Source organism: Lepus europaeus, chromosome 9 (genome assembly GCF_033115175.1).
Source record: "Lepus europaeus isolate LE1 chromosome 9, mLepTim1.pri, whole genome shotgun sequence".
In the NCBI taxonomy this organism is placed as follows: domain Eukaryota; kingdom Metazoa; phylum Chordata; class Mammalia; order Lagomorpha; family Leporidae; genus Lepus; species Lepus europaeus.
The window spans coordinates 96,996,546-97,017,523 of NC_084835.1; the positions used below are offsets into that span (position 1 = coordinate 96,996,546).

The 20,978-nt window shown below is 60.8% G+C and overlaps 1 protein-coding gene across 2 annotated transcripts in view; it reads left to right on the top strand.

Moving 5' to 3' along the window:
- The window catches only part of CTIF (cap binding complex dependent translation initiation factor), a 283,841-nt gene extending 268,219 nt beyond the window's left edge, over window positions 1–15,622 (top strand). For both annotated transcript variants that reach the window (XM_062201641.1, XM_062201640.1), the window contains 2 exons: window positions 11,294–11,347; window positions 13,217–15,622. In XM_062201641.1, the coding sequence (XP_062057625.1) occupies window positions 11,294–11,347; window positions 13,217–13,432 (270 nt within the window). In that variant the 3' untranslated portion in view covers window positions 13,433–15,622. The remainder of the gene's footprint in view (window positions 1–11,293; window positions 11,348–13,216) is intronic.
- The last annotated feature ends 5,356 nt before the right edge of the window (window positions 15,623–20,978 follow it).

The following is a 20,978-nucleotide window of genomic DNA, read 5'->3' on the forward strand; positions in this document are numbered from 1 at the left end:
CCACTGTCTTCCCTGACCTCTCGGGGCAGCTGACGCTGCTGACCTTGCATGTCTTCCGCTTAACTCTGACCGTCCTCTTCCTCCTTCAGGGGTTCCTCCTCCACTGTCACCCTGCGGACACGAGTCCTCCAATCCCTCCCGCTCTGGAGCCCTCCCCCTCTCCTCTCCTCACTCCACTTGCCCTCCAGGTCATCTCGCTCACTCACGCCTGTGCCTGGCCTGACCCCTGGGCACTGATGACCCCTGATAGCCCTTCTCCCACTTCTGCTGTCTTCCCGGTCATCTCCAAGGACTGTGGACTCAGCGTTTCCAGCACTGAACTCATTTGCTTTGCCAAAACCCAGTCCTCCTGCCTTCACAGTGTCCCCACCGGCATCCCCGTTGCTCCAGCCCACCAAGCCCCACGGCCTTCCCCAGTGCCCTTTCCTAACCATCGCTTCTGCCCCTACCCATGCTCCTCCCTCCAGCCACCGTCGATCCACACAACAGTCCACTCCTTGGTCTCCACACTCCAGGCCTGGCATCACACAGTTGGTTCCAGTGTATTCCCAGCCTGTGTAAGATCCTGCTAAGATACACACGCTACCTTGCCACCCTCCAGTTTGTCATCCTCAGTGACTCTGTAGTCCCTTAGGATAAACTCCAGGGTAGCGTGGCATGTGGAGCCCTTTGGGGTGTGGCCCTGGGCTTCTCCATCACCACGCGCCCCATGTTTGCTGCTCAATGTTCTTCTCACACCACATGCTGGGGTATTCTCCCCCACCATCATTCCAACCCATATACAAAAATCTCTTCATTTCCACCTGCTAGACCCCATGTGGCAAGTCTTATTCCTCTTATTATCCCTGTACTCACAGTGCTTAGCACGTAGTAGGTGTTTGCATGAATTTGTTGAAATGCAGGTGGATAGGTGGGTGGATAGAAGGATATATGGATGGGTGGGTGGAAGGATGTGTGGATTTATGGATGGGTGGGTGGATGGGTGGATGGGAGATGGATGGGTGGGTGATGGATGCATGAATGATGGGTGGGTGATGGATGAATGGATGGATGGAAATTGACAACACAGACAAAAAGTTAAGCAAAATCAGTTTGTGAAGACGCAGGCTGACTGTTGTCACCAGTTCCCAGAATTAAGGGTTCTGAACTCCAACCAGCAAAACAGGGGTCAGCACCTCTGGGAGAGGCTGCTGAGCCAGGACACCTGCCCGTACCCCTCAGACTCGCTGTCTCACCACCCACCTGCGGAGCCCCGGTTTCCCTGTCTGCTAGGCAGATAACAGTGCCCACGGACATCTGTCTCCACAGCATGTCATGCGGGCAGTGGGATGCTGCACTCCAAACGTGCTGAGGTCTTCAGGGCGGGTAGATGTTTATAAGGACATAAAGGGAATGGCAGTAATAACAGCCTGCCTTTGCATCCAGCTTGGCACTTTCAAAGCTCTTCCCTGGGCATTATCTCAGTTGGCCACCAGGACAGTCTCAGCAGGTGTTACCCCACTCTCAGGTGAGGAGGCCGAGGCGTGGAGTCACTGACACGCCTGGGGCTACTCCCAGTGGGGAGAATGGCAGGTCTGCCGGCTCCGGGCCTGCCACACATTCTTGATGACTGTCTTTCTGGGGAGGTTATCGACTTCCTTGCCTCCCCAAACAGTGACCTAGACACGAGGGAGCCTCTTGATGACCCACGATCATCACCGTGGGCATCAGTTCCTGTGCTCTCCTCTGGACCTGGCTGATACAGGTCTAGGGCCAGCAGGGTGGATGGGCCAAGGTTGTGCCGTGGCTGCTCCTGAGATGCAAGCAGCCATGTGCAGCCCCACCCCAGCCCCCAATGCAGATTCCGCTGGCCCCGCCTCCATTCTTCTCCCTCTCCCCCTTCTCTCCACTCTGAGGGTTTGTGCCCCCCCCCACACACACACACATACTCCCTCACCCTCCTGCTCTCTGCTGTCCTCTCTCCTCTGGCCTGCAACTCTTTCTCCCCTCACACGTATCCCGCCATCAGCCCTGGCCCCGCTGTCTGGTGGCCTCTGCTGCTCTCCAGCAAACCAGCGAATCGTAGGCACTCTGAAGAATTCCCACTCTTACTCCCTCGCTGTGGCTGCCCCGCCTGCCCCCACCATGCATGGCCAGAGGAGAGATGCTGCTGGAGGCAGGGTCTGAGCCCAGCTTGGTGGTCGCGGCACAAGGCAGCCAGGTCGCTTGCACCAGGATTGCAGGAGATGCTGTGGATGAGCTGGGGAGGGGACTGACAATTCATCCTTCCAGCAAGATGCTGTGGTCTCCGGCGCTCATCCCTGCCCACACGGCCAGGCAGCCCCCGGGTGTCCCCCCCACCAACTGCAGGTGGCATCAAGCAACCAGCCCAGGTACGCCCTGGGCACTCTGTGGGCAGCATGCCTGCCCTCTGTGGCCCTTCCCCCTGGAGACTCTGGGATGCTCCCACCAGGCTCCTTTTCTCCCTGGTTCCTGCCGGGCCTCCCACAGCCCGGCCTGCCGAGCACCTCGGCTTCTCCCCGAGGGAGGATATGAAGGGTGTGCCCACAACAAGACTCCGCCAGAGACAATGGGACAGGAATGCACCCGCTTCCGAGCAAACACTGTGTGGGCTCGCACAATTGCCTTGGATTCTCATCCAAGAAACACATCTTGCTGTTGGAGGGCGCAGGAGGCCGGCCTGCCCCAGCCCGCCCACCTCCCCTGCTGTGCCAGAGACCGGGATGAGTGGGCTGCTAGTCCCCGTAACCCAGGCCCCTGGCCCCCAGGGTGGCCAGCCTCACCTCCTGCGTCAGGGCAGCTCTTCCTCCCATGAGTGACAACTGGGCAGAGGGACAGTCCAGCCCACCCAATGGGTGCCTGCTCCTGCCATGGCCTGTTTTTGTTCCAGTCATTTTCTGTTGTGCGAAGAAGCACATAGCATCAAATTTACCATTTTAACCATTTTTTAAAGGTTTATTTTTATTTATTTGAAAGAGTTACAGAGAGGTAGAGAGAGAAGAGGTCTTCCATTCACTGGTTCACTCCCCAAATGACTGCAAAGGCCAGAGCTGAGCCCATCTGAAGTCAGGAGCCAGGAGCTTCTTCCTGGTCTTCCACACGGATGCAGGGGCCTAAGGACCTGGGCCATCTTCTGCTGCTTTTCCAGGCCATAGCAGAGAGCTGGATCAGAAGGGGAGCAGCCGGCACTAGAACCGGTGTCCTTGGGGCTGGCGCTGTGGCGCAGCGGGTTAAAGCCCTGGCCTGCAGTGGCAGCATCACCTATGGGCTCCAGTTCTAGTCCCGGCTGCTCCTCTTCCGATCCAGCTCTCTGCTATGACCTGGGAAAGCAGTAGAAGATGGCCCAAATCCTTGGACCCCTGCACCCACGTGGGAGAACTGGAGGAGGCTTCAGGCTCCTGGCTCCTGGCTCCAGGTCAGCTCAGCTCTGCCTGTTGTGGCCATTTGGGGAGTGAACCAGTGAGTGGAAGACCTCTCTCTCTGTCTCTACCTCTCTCTGTAACTCAGTCTTTCAAATAAATAAAATAAATCTTAAAAAAAAAAAAAACTGGCGCGCATATCGGATGCCAGTGCTTCAGGCTGCGGCTTTAACCCGCTGCGCCACAGCGCCGGCCCCCATTTTAACCATTTTTAAGTGACTCTTAAACCCACAGACTGCTGAACAGCCTCAGCACGCTTGCATCTTTCCCCGCTGTCTCCATGACCCAGTCCCCGATGACCACCATTCTAGTTTCTGGGTCACTGGATGTCAGGACCCTAGGAACCTCGTGTGAGTGGAATCCATGTATTTGCCCCTTTGTGCCCGGCTCCTGTCACTTGGCGTGGTGTCTGGAGGGTTCATCCATGTCCGAACCGTGTCCTTGTTCAAGGCCGAGTAGTCCCCCAAGGGTGGCCATAGCGTTTGAGGTTTATCTGTTCACCTGTCAGTGGACACGGCAGGGCCTCTGCTTTGGGCTGTTGTCAGCTCCCCTGCTCTGGGCGTGGGCGTACAAGTCGCCACTACGTGTTGAGACTCACCCTTGGGTTAAAGCAATTGCCTCCCAAAGACACAAGCCAGAGCGCACGTAAATGAGTGAGCTAGTTGGCCCCTCACTGAGCAAACCCCAGCTATCCCCAAGGAAAGCAGGGCTGGGAAGAAATGCAGCACAGATCGGTCCAGTGTAGGCCAAATCGGATTTCTGGGAAGCCAGTGGTCAGCCCGGGTCTGAGGACCCTGAAGGTGGCATGCGAGGGGTCTCGGGGTGGGAGCCTCTGGGGAGTTGTGGCAGGGGCTCGTGAGGCCAGGCAGGGCAGCCTCCTGTGAACAGCAGGTGTGACCCGGGTCAGGCAAGGTTCCGGAGGGAGGCAGAGGGAATGGCCCCTGGGGTCACAGGGTTCCTTTGCAAAAGATGGCAAGAAGACACCATGTCGGCATTTGGTGGGGAGGCCAGGACAGGGTCAGCAGCCCCCGACGCCCTTCGCGAACCCTTCAGGCAAATGCAAAGGAACAAGAAGACGCAAGTCTCCCAGCCCTGTCTGACTCCCCAGAGAAAGCTGAGCAGCCAGGCCGTCCGCAGGAGGCCTTGTCACACTGTGTGCTTGTTGGCCTAACCCAGCCCTGCCCAGACAACCGCGCTGGAGGTAGGCTTAGAGGGGCCAGCATCATGGCCCAGGGTCAAGCTGCAGCCTGCAGTGCCAGCATCCCGTCCCCAAGCGCCGGCTGCTCCACTTCCAGTCCAGCTTCCTGCTGATGCCCGTTCTGGAGGCAGTGAGGGATGACGCGAGTACCTCGATCCCTGCCACCCCCATGAGATACCTGGATGGAGTCCTGACTCCTGGCTTCAGCCTGGCCCAGCTCCGGCTGTTGTGGGCATTTGGGGAATGAACCAGCGGATGGAAGATCTCTCTGTGCCTCTCCCTCTCTCTGTCATATATATATATGCCTACACACACACACACACACAGGCTTGAAGGGGAGAACCGGCCCACAGCTCAGAGCCTCCTGCCCTGGCTGGCAGAGCCCAGGGCCTGGCCTGCAGGCATTTGGGCATCGGAAGGGCACACAGTGTAGTCACAGAGACGGGACGAGAAGAGGAGAACTAGGAAGACTGGTGATGTGCTGCAGTTCTGAGCCTGAGTCACGGTGAACAGGAGGCAGCCAGCCCTGGGCAGGGGTAGACATGAGGAGGAGACGCTGCCCAACCAGGCACAGGGGGAGGCAGCACTTGCCCACCCCACCCCCGCCCCGAGGAGGTGGGCAGGGAGACCCCACTTCAGTGCTCCCAGTGCATCTCAGGACCCAGCTCTTCCAGAGGCTTCCTGTGATGTGATGTCAGCTCACTGGTCCCTGAACCTCAGAACCCGGCAGGCACCAGGGGAGACTCCAAAGCGTGCAGGAGTGACCTGGGGTGACTCTAGGAGTGACTCTAAGCTGACCTGGGGCAGAGCGTGGCCCAGGAGCATCTCCCTTCAGGTGGAAGGCACAGCGACATCTGTCTGTCGTCCCATCTGCTCCCGGCTTCTCCACCAGCTGCCACCACCCACTGTGTCTCGGGCGTCCCTGACACCTCACCTTCCCCTCTTCCGGTGATTTCTGCCAGCAGCTTTTATTTGAAGGATCTTTTTCTGCTCAGCACCAGGGGGAAACTTGACATCAGCAAAAGGTTCCGGCAAGACCGCCCAGAGCTCTTCTAAGGCTAGATCCCGTCTTCCCTGCAGAGGAAGGGGGTGGCCATGCCCTCTGACCCACAAGCTGAGAGTCACAGGACCCTCCCAGGCCTTGGGAGCAGCCCCTCCCAGAGCAGGCCGGGTGGATGCTGGCCCCAGTGACTCAGTGCAACCTGCTCCAGCCCCTACCAGCTTTCTCCAGAACCTTTAAAAAAAAAAAAAAGATTTATTTATTTGAAAGACAGAGTTACAGAGAGAGGTAGAGACAGAGAGAGGTCTTCCATCCGCTTGTTCACTACCCAGATGGCTGAGCCAATCTGAAGCCAGGAGCCTCCCCCGGATCTCCCACGAGGGTGCAGGGGCCCAAGGACTTGGGCCATCTTCTACTGTTCTCCCAGGCCGTAGCAGAGAGCTAGATCGGAAGTGGAGCAGCCGGGACTAGAACCGGTGTCCAGATGGGATGCTGGCAACTCAGGCCAGGGCTTTAACCCACTGCGCCACAGCACCAGCCCCTCCAAAACCTTCTTCACTTTCATTCTGGCCTCCTGGATCCTCCGGATGAGAGAGACCCTTCCCTGTATGGCCCCAGAACTGCCTCTGGACACTGGCTTGGAGGAAACCCCTCTTGGCTGACTCTGAAGACCCTCAGTCCTGGGCCTGGGAGGTGAGAAGACCCCAGTGTGGGCCGAGAGCTGAGGAGTGGTCCTCCGTGCGCACCTATCGGTGGTAGTGGTGGAGAGCATCCCCTTGTTGGTGGACGGCCATGTGACTTTCGCTCCTATCAGTGGTGGTGGTGGGTGTCTCCTTGTTGGTGGACAGCCATGTGACTTTCCGGTGGTGTGCACCTGTCACACGGCACAGGTGTGAGCCAACATGCAGGATAAATTCCTAGAAGTGACATTGCTGGATCAGGGGGTGGGTGCACTGGGGTGCTGATCGGCACCACCGCGTGGCCGTCTGTACAGTTAACGCCCACCTGCGTTTCCAGATGCATCCTTGGTGATTTTGTGCCGTGTCTCCTCTGGCACAGGGGGCGTGTAGGCTGGGGATCCACTTCCCCTCCCTCTCCCCTTTCCGAGGGTGAGGGCAGACGAGCTGCCTCTCTTGGGGAGCCCTTCCCCTCTGCGGACTCTCCCAGTTGGTGGGGCATCTCCTGTCCTCCCAAAGCGAATTTCCCAGGTGCTGTGTTGGGAGCCGGGGACGGTGGTGGAGCAGGCAGAGCCGCGCGCTCAAGGAGCTCTCCTTCAGGTGGGGGCAGCCAGGCACACAGGCAGATAGGACGTCAGGAGACACGGAGGGGAGGGAGCCGGGCAGCGAGCTGGGGGATCCCTTACACAGCAGGCAGGCCAGGGAGGCCTCGCTGAGGGGGTGGGGGTTGGGGCAGGGATCTGAACAGGGTGAGGGCGTGAGACCTGCAAAGCCGTGCCCGACAGTTCCCGGGACTCAGTGCAGAGACCCAGGGCCAGCAGTGTAGGGGTGGATGGCAGGCTGCACACCCCCAGCTCTGTGAGCAGATCAAGGCCACTGTCATTCATCCCCAAGTGATTTCTGTGAGTTGGCTGCAGGCTCTGTTCTGACCCAGGCACCAAGGGGAGCAAGATCTGGTCCCAGAGTGCCTCTGGCCATCTGGGGCCCCTGGCCGGCCCGCGGGACTCCTACTGCCCTGTTGGCCCATGCTCTCGCTGCCATTTGGCAGACTGAATGCCGTGGCTCCTGCCGAGCAGGCCCCTGGATGGAGTGGGCGGAGGACAGGAGACGGGAAGGGGGCTCCGAGCAGAGGCCCCAGGTTGCGCATGTCTTCGCCTCCTTGTTGAGGAGTTGTGGCCAGGTCAGAAGTTGGCTCCAGTGCTCGGTCAGCGGCCGACGATGCTCACCCTCAAGGGGCCTTCCTCTTGCCCTCTCTTCCCGCCCTCCCTTCCCCCTGAGAAAAGCCCAGAGCCTAAATCCTGTCCAGCGCGAGCGGGTGGGAAGGCCCAGTGGGACTGTGGGAGGGAGGGGCGGGGAGGGCAGCAGGCTGGGTGGGGGGAAGGTTCCGGGGAGCAGCAGAGGAGTGGCCTGGCCCTGGGTGCAGGCCCAGCTGTGGGAAAGTGAGTCAGAGCCCAGGCAGCAGCTCTGGAGTTTGGGCCTTTGTCCTGGGTGAGAGGAAGTCTCAGGAACCCAGGGCCTTGTGGCCAGGGTCGGGCCCCAGATGCACGTGTGTGTGCATACACCTGCCCCATCTCACTGCCCTGTAGGCCAAGCCCACACCTTGTCTGGTCCCGTCTCCCGAGCCGGCTTCCCTCCCACTGCCACCAGGAGGACCCACTCAAGCCAGAAGCCAGGCTCCATCTACCTTGGCTTCAAGCCCTGGAGCCTTGGGCTGGCCTGCAAGGCCCGATGGACCCTGGCCCTGCTGCCCCCTTGGCCAACCTCCCGGCCACCCCTCACCCCAGACACTGGCCTCCCGCATAACCATCCTGGGCCTTCTTGCCTGGGCCACTCTAGCCAGATCTTCACCAGCCTCCTCACCTACTACCCTAGCTGTCCTACCAGTGCCCCTTATCCAATGTCACTTTTTAACATTTTTATTGATAATATGAACAGTATTGACGATATTGCTATTATTATTAATATTAGTATTAATGACTTTGATTGCCAAATTATACCTGTGTGCATTCACGGGGTGTGATGTGACATGTTGATTGACGTGTACGATGTGGATGACATGTCGCTTACCGCGCTGGCTTCGTCACAGCACCTGTCACCCAGTGATCCGGGTCTTTCTCGGCTTCTCATCTCATGTGCAGCCCCTGGAGCCGGTCGGGGTCTGTCTTGTTCCCTGCAGCGCTCTGACAAAGCACTCAGCAAGTCCTTGTGACGCCCAGGAGCCCCCGCGCTTCCGGTTTCTTTCTTCTGAGGTGGTCAGAGCCCTGACGCCCGGCCTGGGACTGGGCAGGCCTTACTGAGAACGGGTGGACGGGGCCGGAGCCGGGTTGGTGCGCACTGAGACCAGGGAGGTTGCACTTTCGCTCTACGTGGTACCTAAGAGTTTTCCACTGACTCCACAGTCATGCTTCAAGAGCGCTTGTAGGCGAAACATCCCAAGGCGTTTCCAGTAGCAACAGCGAGTCACCTGTGTGCACTTGCAGGCTCCCTGGAGTTGTGGATCAGGAGTCAACTGGGACCTGGCCTGGGGCCGCGTGACTCAGTGGCGCTGTCACCCACGCACTGGGGCTTTGGCCGCAGTCGGATTCACCTCGTGACAGAGCTGCCTCTGTGTCCAGCGTTTCCTGGACAGGACTGCGGCGTGGGGTGTGGCCTGGTGGGACGACACTCTGGCCAGCTGTGCACGAGAGGGATTGGAGGGAAAGGAAGTGGGGCTGGGGGAGATGCATCGGGAAGCTGGCCGATCCCCCTGGGCCAAGTAGCAGGGCTTCACCTGGGGGCAGGGTAGAGGCCTGCGGAGGGGATGCTGTGAGGGTCTCGCAGGCAAGCCAGCAGGACTGGTGTTTGCTGGGTTGTGGGCGAAGAGGCAAGGGATCGTGTCGGAGGGAGGGGTAGAGGGAAGAGGCAGAGACAGGTAAGCCACCGTCATCCAAAAAGAGGAGGAGGATGGGGCAGGCCCCGCCAGATGTGGGGTCATCTGACAACCACCGTGGTCACCATGCGGGGGGGGGGGGAGGGACTGAGGAGAGGAGAGCCCAAGGGGGATTCTTGGGGAGCCAGACATTGGGGGACCACCCGTAGGAGGAACCGGGCAGAAAACCATGAGCCAACAAAGGGGGCGGTGGAAGGGGTGGCCGCTGGAGCATGGGCACAGGAGGCCAGGGCTTCCCAGAGACCAACCCCGAGGGAGTGTGGGGCAGTGGGTGGCGAATGAGCTCAGCAGTGGAGGGAGCAAGTCAAAACCTGGGGCCTGGGGGCTGGCGCCGTGGCTCACTTGGCTAATCCTCCGCCTGCGGCGCCGGCATCCCATATGGGCACTGGGTTCTAGTCCCGGCTGCTCCTCTTCCAATCCAGCTCTCTGCTGTGGCCCAGGAGGGCGGTGGAGGATGGCCTAAGTGCTTGGGCCCTGCACCCACATGGGAGACCAGGAGGAAGCTCCTGGCTTCGGATCGGCGCAGTGCCGGCCGTGGTGGCCATTTGGGGAGTGAACCAACAGAAGGAAGACCTTTCTCTCTCTCTCTCTCTCTCTCTCTCACTGTCTATAACTCTACCTGTCCAAAAAAAAAAAAAAAAACCCTGGGGCGCAGCAGCAGCGTGGGCAAGCGTAGAGCCATCAGGGCCCCCACCCACTGGTGACAGCAGCGCAGAGTGACGCAGCCCCTGCCCAGGAGAACTGAAGACAAGCACCCGCGTGATAACCTGTACGGGAGAGTCCAGAGCAGTGTTGTTTGCAAGAGTCAAAATATAGAGACAGCCTGGATGTCCACCCGCAGGTGACCAGACAGGCACAGGGCTGTAGATCCACACAGTGGAACACGTTTGGCCGGGGAAAGGATGAAGGTCTAGCATGCACACGCCGGGTGAACCCCGAGGGCCTTGTGCTGTGTGAACCCCAATCCCAGCAGGCTGCGTGTCGTAGGGGGTCCCGTCGGTACTCTGGCAGCAAAGGCCGACCCAACCCAGAGCCACACCAGATGGATTTGAGGTTGGGGGAGGGGGTGGGCAGTGACCGCTGGCTACAGGTGATGAAAAGCGTCCTAGAATTCATTAGTCGTGGTGGTTGCAACTCTGGATTTCCCCAAAATCACTGAATTCTGTAGTTCCAAAGGGCGACTCGTATGTTACGTGGATTATTTCTCAAAGAGAGAGTGCGAGAACAAGCCCAGGCCGGGCAGGCAGAGGGAGGCCTGGCGTGGCTCTGGGCAGGAAGCTGTTCCAGGCCCTGGGTGGATTACAGGACCTGCCCAGGAGGGCTTCAATGTCTGGACGCCCTATAGGGCAGAGCCCCGGGTGCCTGACTCAGTGGTTCAGCCTCCTCCACCGGGGGAGTCGCCATCAGATGCCTGGAGGGGAACCGATTTCCCCGAGATGGCCGCTGGTGGCTGTTAGCAGTAGGTGATCCCCGCCCCCTTGCTGCCCCTGGAGCCTTTCCCTGCCATCGCCTCTGGACACAGCCTTGTGACCTGGCCCAGGGTTCAGTCCCACATGGTCATGACGTCCTCTGGCTGCTCGGGGGCTGGCTGTGTGACATAGCCGGTTAAGCCACTGCTGTGACACCAGCACCCCGTAACCGTGCACCTGTGTGATCCCAGACTGCTCTGCTTCTGATCCAGCTCCCTGCTGATGCACTGAGGAGGCAGCGGAAGATGCCCCAAGTGCTTGGACCCCTGCACCCATGTGGGAGACCCAAATAGAGTTCCAGGCTTTGGCCTGGCCCAGCCCTGACTGTTGCTGCCATCTGGGGAATGAACCAGTAGATGGAAGATCTTCTCCCTGCCTCCCCCTCCCCAAGTAACTGCTTTTCAATTAAATAAACAAATCTTGAAAAGCAAAGCAAAAGAACAACAAAAGCAGAGAACCACCGCTCCCTGGGCAGTTCTCCTCCTCTCTGCCCGGTGGGCACTCGCTCCCCTCCCCCCACGCTCGGAGCTGGGTAGGGGCTGGGCTGGGTGGGGCAGGGCGGCCGCCCCTAAGCCGCGTCCTCCACCCCTCTCTCCTGCAGCTCTTGCAGTCTCAGGACGTGAAGGAAGACGCTGTCCTTTGCTGCTCAATGGAGGTAAGCGCTGAGGCTCAGCCACCCCGACCCCACCCCCTGGTGCGTCCCTCATGTCGCCGATGGTGACAGCCACTGCCACTGACTTCCCACTCCCCTCTGCCCCCAGGTCCACCTGCTTCTGGGCCAGCCTTGCCACCCCACACAACACCCAGCCCCCCAAACAGCTCCCTTGGCTTTGATGGTGTTGGGTTTAGGGAAGGTATAGACTGAGTCCCCCACCCCACCCCATGTGGGTAATGCCCACTCCAAAGCAGCACCCTTGGCAGGTGCCACTCCTGTTCCCAATGCCCAGTGAAGCGCTTCCTCCAGGACCTTCCTGAGAGATGTGGCTGTGGCCCACCATGGGGCGATGGGGTGGGTCCCCTTCTGCATACAGCCCTGAGTCCTACAGAATGGAGGGGAGGGGGGCTCCCTGCGCCGGGACCCAGGCCCGTGGCACTTTGCTGAGCACACAGGCCACACCCTGGGGAGCTTAGGACCAGAAGTGCCAGAAGCCCGGATAACAGCTTTGGGTCTATGGGACACTCGGTTCAGTTCCAACTGGGCACCTTGCATGGGGCTTGGGACTGGGAGAGACAAAAGAGGAGAAGGCAGGTGCCCACCCCAGACAGCTTTGGCAGTGTGGGGACAGAGCACGCATCCCTGAGCAGCCAGGGAAGGGAGGCCAGGGTGTGTCGGGGAGGCCACAGATGTCTTTGTGTGGAAGGTAGAACTTTGGAGCAGAGTGGGACGGGGCTGGCATTGTGGCGCAGTGGTTTGAGCTCCTGCCTATGGCTCTGGCATCGTACATGGGCACCAGTTCTTCTGGGCCGCTCCACTTCTGGTCCAGCCCCCTGCTAATGCACCTGGGAAGGCAGTGGAAGATGGCATGGCCCAAGTACCTGGGCCCCTGCCACTCACGTGGGAGACTCAGATGGAGTTCTAGGCTCCTGGCTTTGCCCTGACCCAGTCCTGACTGTCGCGGCCATCTGGGGAATGAACCAGCAGAGAGAAAATCAATCTCTCTCTCTCTCTCTCTCTGTATCTCTCTCTGTCTCTCTGTCTCTGTCTCTGTCTCTGTCTCTCTCTCTCTTCCCACCCTGCCCCTGCCTCCATTGTTTCGTTTTTCAAGTAAATAAAAATCTTTAAATAAATAAATAAACGAGTAGGGTAGGCTCAGTGGGGGTGGGACAGACAGGGCTAGAGATGAAGGTCAAGCTCCTTTGGCGAGGTGGAGGTGCTGATGGCTGGGGTTTACAACCCCAAAAGTTGGGGCTCCTTCTTCCCAGGGTCTCCTCGGGCTCACCAGGGCTATCTTGAGGGCAGGCCCCTGGCTGGCCTCCTGCCCCGGCTCCTTTTCTTCTACTCTATCCATGGTGTGGGCAGAGGCCAGGATTGGGGCCAGGGCAGGGTGTGGAATTGGGGCAAGAAAGAGGAAGAGAGAGAACTAGGGGAGCCCCTCCCTGCTGTGCGGCTCCATGGGGACACAGGCCGGTGGTAATGACAGCTCACTTTCAGGGACACCTAGCAAGTGATCCATGCCACCTGATCATCCAAGGGGGCAGATCTCGGGGCACTGGGGGCGTGGGCACAGTCAGAGAGGGCTTCCTGTAGGAGGGGAGGCTGCTGAACAGAAGGGACAAGAGGCTCTGGTGAGGGCACCTTCAGCCCCGGGCAACGGGCAATATCCCACCACTCTGCTTCCCGTAGTGGCAGAAGGGAACCAGGACATGTGGGGTCTCAGAGGCGCCCCTCGGTGCTCCCCCAGCAGGGGGGGCCAAGACAGTCCAGCTAGCTCCTGACCCTGGCCCCAGCTCACCTAACGGGGGTTACTGGGGTGGCGTCTCGGGCCTGGGCCCAGCCCTCACCCCCTCGCTTCTTTACCTGCAGCTACAGAGCACAGGCCGGCTGCTGGAGGAGCAGCTGCCCGAGATGATGGCCGAGCTCCTGGCCAGTGCCCGGGACAAGATGCTGTGCCCCTCGGAGTCCATGCTGACCCGGTCTCTGCTCCTGGAGGTCATCGAGCTGCACGCCAACAGCTGGAACCCTCTGACGCCCCCCATCACGCAGTACTACAACAGAACCATCCAGAAACTGACAGCCTGACGCCGCGGGGCCAGATGGACAGGCGGGAGGACAGGGGTGGCCCCCGCGGGAGAAGGAAGCAAGGACGAGGGCAGGCAGAGCCAGGGGCCGGTCTGGAGCCAGCCAGGGAAGGAATCAAGTCCCTGAGATGCGCAGCCCCTGCCCCCACTCAGGCCGACCCCTGCCCGCGCACGCAGCGCCCACCCCAGTAGGAGAAGCATGTTTCTTTTCAGGGTGGTCCTGGCCCCCCCCACCCCGCCCCCACAGAACTTTGTGCCCTGGGGGCTCACGTGTGTCTGTCGGAGACCCGGCAGCCTCTCACGCTGGGTCAGACAGGACCTCAGAGAGCTGAAAAAGTAGGTGGAGGCGGGCAGGCCGGCATTGTCCCCGCGTGCCGTCAGCCGCGGTCGCCAACTGGCAGCAGGCGACGTGTAGCAGATGTCCGCGCGGACAAAGGCAGGCACGGTCCCCACCAGCCGCCCGTAATTGGCGGCCTTTGTCAGCCCCGGTGGAGCCGCGTCTTTCTGTAACCTTCGCACTCCCCCCTCCCTCCGGCCCCCGCCCCCCAACCCAGGCATCGGGGAGAGGGAACGGGGGGTGGGGGGGTGGTGAGGGCTTTTGTTTTATTGTGATTTCATTTTCAAAAGTCGGCTGCTTTGAAGTCTCTCGGTGGAATCACCGAGGATGAGGCGTTTCCCCTGGTTAGTGGGAGATCAAGCCGGCCCCCTCTGCACGGGTTCCCTCGCCACCGACCGCTTGCCAGTGGCCAATTAGGGTGACTGGAAGCATCTGCCCCTGCGGGGGTCCCGCGTTCCTCGGCCCCAGGCCAGCAGCGCCTCTGCTCTCTTACTCTCTAAGGGCTGACACTGTCGCCACTGGGACTGCGTTCATCCCAGGTGCCAGGCGGCGTGTCCCACGGGGCTTGTCCCCAGCTGCGCCTCGTCGCTGCCCTGGCCTCATCCCGGACAGGGGACACCGCTCGTTCTCCGAGTCAGGTGACCAGGCAAGGCCACCAGATGGAGCTTTCTGGGCTGGAAACAGGCCGGGGATCCTGGAAACCCCCCCGCCCCGTGCTAGGGAGCTGCCCCATTGAGCTGGCCAGAGAGGAAGACGTGGCCAACCCCAGGGAAGCTGCCAGGTGTATGCACCCCCACAGGCCCATCTCCCAGGCCTGAGCCCACCCTTTGAGGAGCCCCCAGGAAGTGACAGTCGGGGTCTCACCGAAGGCCCTCCTCGGTCTGCTGGCCGAATCCCCCTGGCTGGAGTGAAGGTGGCAAGGGGTCGCCTCATTGTTTCAGAGTCCAGGGCTGTCAGGTGGGTGGGAAGAGGACTGCCCCGTCCTCTCGGGCTTTCCACACCAGCTGCACCTGCCTTCCAGCCCCAGGACAAAAGCCCCTGCCAAGCCCCCAGAAAGAGCCTGTTGGGACAAGGTATGGGGGTCACAGGTTTCTCCGAAACGAGTAGGTGGTCCCCACCAAGAAGCCCACTCCCCTGCTCGCCCTGGCCTCCTGCCTCCCCAGCCCTCGTCCTCCCAAGCTTTCTCAAGCTTCCCCTCACAGCCTTGCTCCCCGGCCCTGTACCTTGGGCCCAGCCTGGGCCTCGGGGAGACCCAGCAGCCCCGCAGGAGGCCTTGAGGGCTGGGCTGGGGCTGATGCTGGGGCCCTCAGAGGGCACCCAGGAAATCATACGCCGTGGAGCCAGGCCAGCCACACCCGTGTGTGTGTGTGTGCGTGTGTGCACGTGTGTGCGAGTGTGTGTGCGCTTGCATCTGCTGAGAAGGCAGCAAAGGCCTCGGCAAACAGACCTGGGAGTGGGCGCTCAGGTCACAGAAGCAGCAGGGGGTGAGGTCCCCTAGGCTTGGCCTTGGCCTTGGCGAGCAAGCTTCCTGAAGGGGCTCCCAGCACTGTGCACAGAGCGGGCACTGGCACTGGGGGCCCTTCCTGCCCCCAGCCCTCCTTGGCTCCGAGGGCCAGAGTGTGAAGAAGTGAGATATAAATATGTATACATATATAAATATATTTTTAATTACGTGTCGTGTCACCGTGGCTCCAGACGTACGGTTTGCCTCGTTGATTCCATTGCTGGACAGTGCTTCCTGGCCAAGCTGAACAACACTCGACTCGGCTGTTTTTCTAAATGCGGCTTGCTGCTACTTTTTCAGACGTGGAAGGAAAACGTAAAAAACTTTCTTTTTTTTTTTTTTTTTAGAAACAGCAGTAAAGCCTAAAATTTGAGACTCAGAGGCGACTTCCCACGGGAGGCGACTCAGACCGGACCTGGGGGGCAGGAGGGGGTGCCCCAGAGCCCCCTGCTGCCTCCCCAGGCCGATGCCCTCCCTCTGCTGACTCCTGAATGTAACATGGGAAGCAAAACTGGACGTTGCATTTCTGGGCCCAGCCCGCGGCTCCTGGCACACCCGGGAGGCCCCGGCCGGGGCTCATGCTGCCGCCTTCGCCTCTTCCCCCTGCTGTCAGGATGAGTTAGTCCTAGTTTTCCTCCAAGGCGGCCTGCTTGCCACAGCCCTGCTCCCCCATGGCCTAGTGGCCACAGCCCCGCGAGGCTCCCCACCTCCCCCCGGGGCCAGGCCAGGAGCCCCCAGCATCCCACACCCCAACCCCAGTCTTGTCTGCTCTTCTTGCCCTAACCAGTCTGTAACCTGTCCGGCTTGGGGCACGCCTGTCCCTCCGTGTAAGTGTAAAAGTGGGCTACGTCGGTATTTATTCGGATTTTTATTTTATTTTATTTTCTCCGAGGGGTGGGGGCGGGGTTGTGGGAACTGTAGCAGGGATCACGCCCTGGGCAGCTGCAGGGGTGGGGGCCCCACAGCAGGGCAGCCCCCTGGGACCTCCACGGAGGCACGTCCCCGCGGTCACCTGCCCCCACGGACTCTCGGGGCCTGCTCCTCACCCATCGGGCGTGCTGTTGAGAAACCTCTGGCTGGGCCTTTGAGGACGCGGACCGGAATGAAGACAACAGCCCTCTGCCTGGGACACTCGTGTGAGAGGGCTGGCTGCCGCGCCCGAGCCAGCGGGGAGCCGGAGCAGGGGCTGGGGGCCTTTGCCTGAAGCTGCAGCGGGACCCTGTGCACCCTCCTCCCCTCCGTCGGTGTGTCCTGCTCCCCAGCTGAACCCAAACTACAAGTGGGTTAAAAAATAAACAATACCAAAAAACACAAAACGCCCTCCATCTGCGTTCTTTGTGTGCTCAGCCCGCTCTTTCCTGCAGGCTTCAGGGCCTCCAAGACGCTACGGGCAGACTCCACGCCGAGTGACCGAGTGGGGCAGGCCCCGGGACCTGGGCCAGAGGCGGGTGCAGGAGGCTGTGCCCCAGAACCTGGGCAGTGCGGCCGTCCCGCGATCCTGGGGGACATGGCCTCCTGGTAACAGCGCCCCCTTGGGGAGTCTTCCGGCCCCTCCAGGCGGCGAGGGCAGCTTCCAGCCGCCCTGTGCCTCCCTGGCCAACGTGGCAGCCCAGTGAGGTGTCAACACCAAGGCATCGCCACTTCTTGCCTGTCCCCTGCTCCGTCCTCCCTTCCCCCCTCTTCCCGCCACTTGGTGGTCAAGAATGGGCAGCTCTCCAAAGCAGCCTCCCCTCCGCCCCTCCTCCTGTGCAGCCACAGGGAGAGACAACTCACTCCCCAGAGGCCAAGCGACACGGAGCAGCACGGCGGTGGCAAGTGCATGGTCCAGGATCACGCTTCCTTCGTCGTGCAAGTTCATTTCCTCAGGTCCCGGGGGCCCCTGGAAGTGTTCGTGCCTGGCTCAGCTCCGGCTGCCACCCCGGCGCGCCGTCAGGTGGGCGGCTCCTACCCTGCAGGAATCACAACCCGGGTGCTGGCAGTCCCAGCTCAGGACACCAGCACGGACGGGTCCCGGCGGCAGGCTGCCGGGCTGCGTGGTGTCGCCGTGTGGCAGGAGGGCAAGGCCGCTCTCTGGGGTCTCAGAAAGCCAGTGACCACACCCGTGACCTGATGGCCTCCCCCAGGCGCCACCACCTGCTATACTGAGGGTGAGGCTCTTGGCCCGAATTTCGGGGCACACAACACTCGGGCCGCCGCGGCCAAGGCCCGGAGAGCATCTCACCTGGACCAGGAGCCCCTCCTTTCCCTGCTGCCCGCCTGATATCAGGGTGACTCGGGCAGCTCGCACTGCAGGCCCACGGAGGCAGCTGGCCCACGCAGGGTGGGGGCCCAGCAGCTGCACAGCCCTCCCCGCACGCACTGGCCCAGAGGGTGGGGTCTGCACACAGCCCTCTCCTCAGAGCCACCCCCCGCCACAAGACCCACTCCTCACCAGAGCCCAGGGAAAGGAGGAAATGCAAACCTCCCCACTAGGGAAACTGAAGCATAGGGAATACCGTAGGCCTGGCTGGGCTTCATGGTTTGCCCTTAAATGATCTTGTTGGGGCTCCACAGCAGCCCTGGCCGGTCACCCCCATTTTATTTTATTTATTTTTAAAGATCCATTTGAAAGGCAGAGTTGGAGAGAGAGAGAGAGAGAGGCCCCAGATAGCCACAATGGCCGGAGCTGAGCCAATCTGAAGCCAAGAGCCGGGAGCTTCTCCCGGGTCTCCCACGTGGGTGCAGGGGCCCAAGCACTTGGGCCATCTTCTACTGCTTTCCCAGGCCATTGGAAGTGGAGCTTCCAGGACTTGAACTGGTGCCCTTATGGGATGCCCACACTAAAGGCCAGGGCGTTAACCCGCTGCACCACAGCACTGGCCCCACCTTCCCCCACTTTAAAGACAAGGAAAAGGCTCAGAGAGGCAGAGGGACAGACCTGGGTCACATGACCCGTGGACAGGCACAAACTCAAGGCCTGGAACTGCCACCTTCTTGTGCCTGAGATGGGCCAGGCGGGCATGGATGGGAAGCAGGCTCCCGACCTCCAGTGCCCAAAGCTGCCATGCGCCTGCAATCCCCTCGTCCAGACCTTGGTACCAGCCTGTGCCACCTCTGCCTAGCCATGTGGGGAACCCGGTGTCCCCAGCTCTTAGCAGCCTCCCCGTCACTGGGCGCTGAGCTGTCTCAGCATCCCAGGCAGAGTCCCCGTGCTCACAGCCCTGTCTCCTGGGAGGCGCGCAGTGAGAAGGCTGTGACGGGCCCTGGGTGACAGAGGAGTCTCCGAAGATGGCCAGGATCCCACAGCTGACCTGAGGCAGACAAGAGTCCAAGGTGATCCCTCCACACCCCCTCTCCTGTCCCGTCGTGTGTTTCTGTGAGCCCTCTGGGGCCCTGTGCACAGGGACTATAAGGAATTAAGCCCAGGGAAGAACGCCCTCACACCGTCACCACCTTGAGGTGGGCTCCTCGAAGCTGCACTTCCCGGACGACGGCCAGCCACCCCCAGGCCGGACCCAGCTCCTGGGAGTGTCCTGGTGCACGCCCACCCCCCACCCCATGGCATCACCTTGCTACGGATGGGCCGACAGCTGGCCCTCGACGGTGATGTGCAGGCCTTGACCACTGCGATTCCAGCCCCAGGGAGGAAGGACCCCAACTCCCTCCCTCCCCAGGACAGCCCAGGTGAAACCCCAAGGCCTTATGTGGAAGAAGTCCAGTGTGGCCGGAACAAGCGGGAAAGCCGGACGCAAATGCATTGGATTGCATTTCCCCGAGTAACAAGATTGTTGTTGTTGTTTGAGATCTGTTTGTTTATTCTAAAGTCAGAGTTACAGAGAGAGAGAGACAAAGACAGAAAGGTCTCCAGCCACTGCTTCACTCCCTAGATGGCCGCAATGGCTGGAGCTAAGCTGATCTGAAGCCAGGAGCCAGGAGTCTCTTCCAGGTCTCCCACATGGATGCAGGGGCCCAAGGACTTGGGCCACCTTCCACTGCTTTCCCAGGTGCATTAGCAGGGAGCTGGATCGGAAGTGGAGCAGCCAGGACTCAAACCGGCGCCCATATGGGATGCCGGCACTGCAGGCAGCAGCTTTACTCGCTGTGCCACAGCGCCGGCCCCATCAGCTTTCTTAACACAGCCCACAGTCCAATCTGGAAGGCCCTTGTATAGGCACACAGAGCCTCACGATTCCGCACGCTCCCAAGCCTGGCTTCAACAGCAATGTGTGTGCCCCAAACAATCGCACCACAGAGCTTCAGCGCGCGTCAGCCCCAACAGCCGCCGAGGTGACGTGGGGCCATTTGGAGGAAATGTCAACACTTCTGGGTCGAATGACAGCCTGTGGCGGGGACCCCAGGAAGCTCCTCCATCTTGGGCTGAGCTGCAAGGGCGCCTCCCGAAGCATCCATGGCTGCTTCCTTCCCAGAAGCCACTGTGCTCCACGGCGCTCTGTGTGTGCCCCGGAGCTCTGGAACCAGACCCTGGCAGCCAGCCCTGCCCGCCGGCACCTCCCAACCCAGGCAGGAGCAGGGGCTCAGGTCAGGGCCCTTGGGACCCCCCCTCCCCCGGTGGCCCAGCAGAACACACAGGGACACAGAGGCACCACAAAGTTAACCACACAGCTGAGCCGCATAAGCAGAGCTGTTCCTATTTGGCCAAGGCCAAGAGTGGGCTCAGCCACAGCTCCACAGGGGAAAGGCAGCGCCAAGGCTGGGGAGAGGTGAGGAGGGGACAAGAACTGGGGGAGCCGGGAGAGGAAAGGGCGCCCAGGCTCTGGGTACCACTGCCGAGTAGCTGTAACTAGAAAGCCTGCGGCACAGATGTGCGCGGGACTTGCTCGGGCTGGTGACGGGATGATGGGGACCGGCTCTGGTGAGAAGGGGAATAGCTCAGCATGCAGTGGGTCACAGCAGTTAGTGCTACAGGCCTGTGCCTTTGCTTAGTGCCACCTCTTCCAGGAAGCACTCCCCAACTGCTCCCCCAGTCAGGGTTACAGGCCCCCCACTCTGGGCACCCGCACCTGCCAGGGACTCTCCTGCTATAAACCTGCCCACTGTGTGAGACAGGTGGGTAGACAGATGCCCAGTGACCACGAACTTGACCTTGTCTCGTCCCCTCTGCCTCCCCGGCACCCAGCCCAGCACCTGGCCCAAGCAGGTATGAATAAGTAGGCAAGGGATGAAGGGTGCTGTGCAGGTGATGAGTGACGGAGGGGCTTGGGGCAGGAAGAGCCCAGCTGTGCCCTGAGCCAGTCCTGGAGGTGTGGCTCCCAGAGCAGCGGGGGAGTAGGGGGCCCCCACAGGACAGCACCTCCCAGTGGGGAGCCCTGGGTGTCCTCAGGGGACCTGAAGGGGCTGGGCAAGCTCTGCCATCAGGAGGCGCCCAAGCCAGGGCCAGTATAGACGGTGCCTTTGTGCAGTGAGGAGGTGCTGCCTCCCTTGGGCCCCAGGGCCACCCAGCTGGGCACCCTTGTGTGGGGCACAGCTGCCCCACCTGCATGGGATTCTCTGGGGTGTGCATGGGTCTATGTTTGTGCTGTGCATATGCGTGAGGGGGAGGTGTAGGGTGTGTGTGTGTGCACGTGTGCTTGTGCTGGGTGCAGTTGAGGGTGAGTGTGGATTTGTGCGTCTGATGAGCGTGTGCGGTATACATGTGGGTGTACGTGTGGTATGTACACACCTGTGGGCGTGCATGTGTGTGCACTGTATGATGTGTTTGCACCGTGT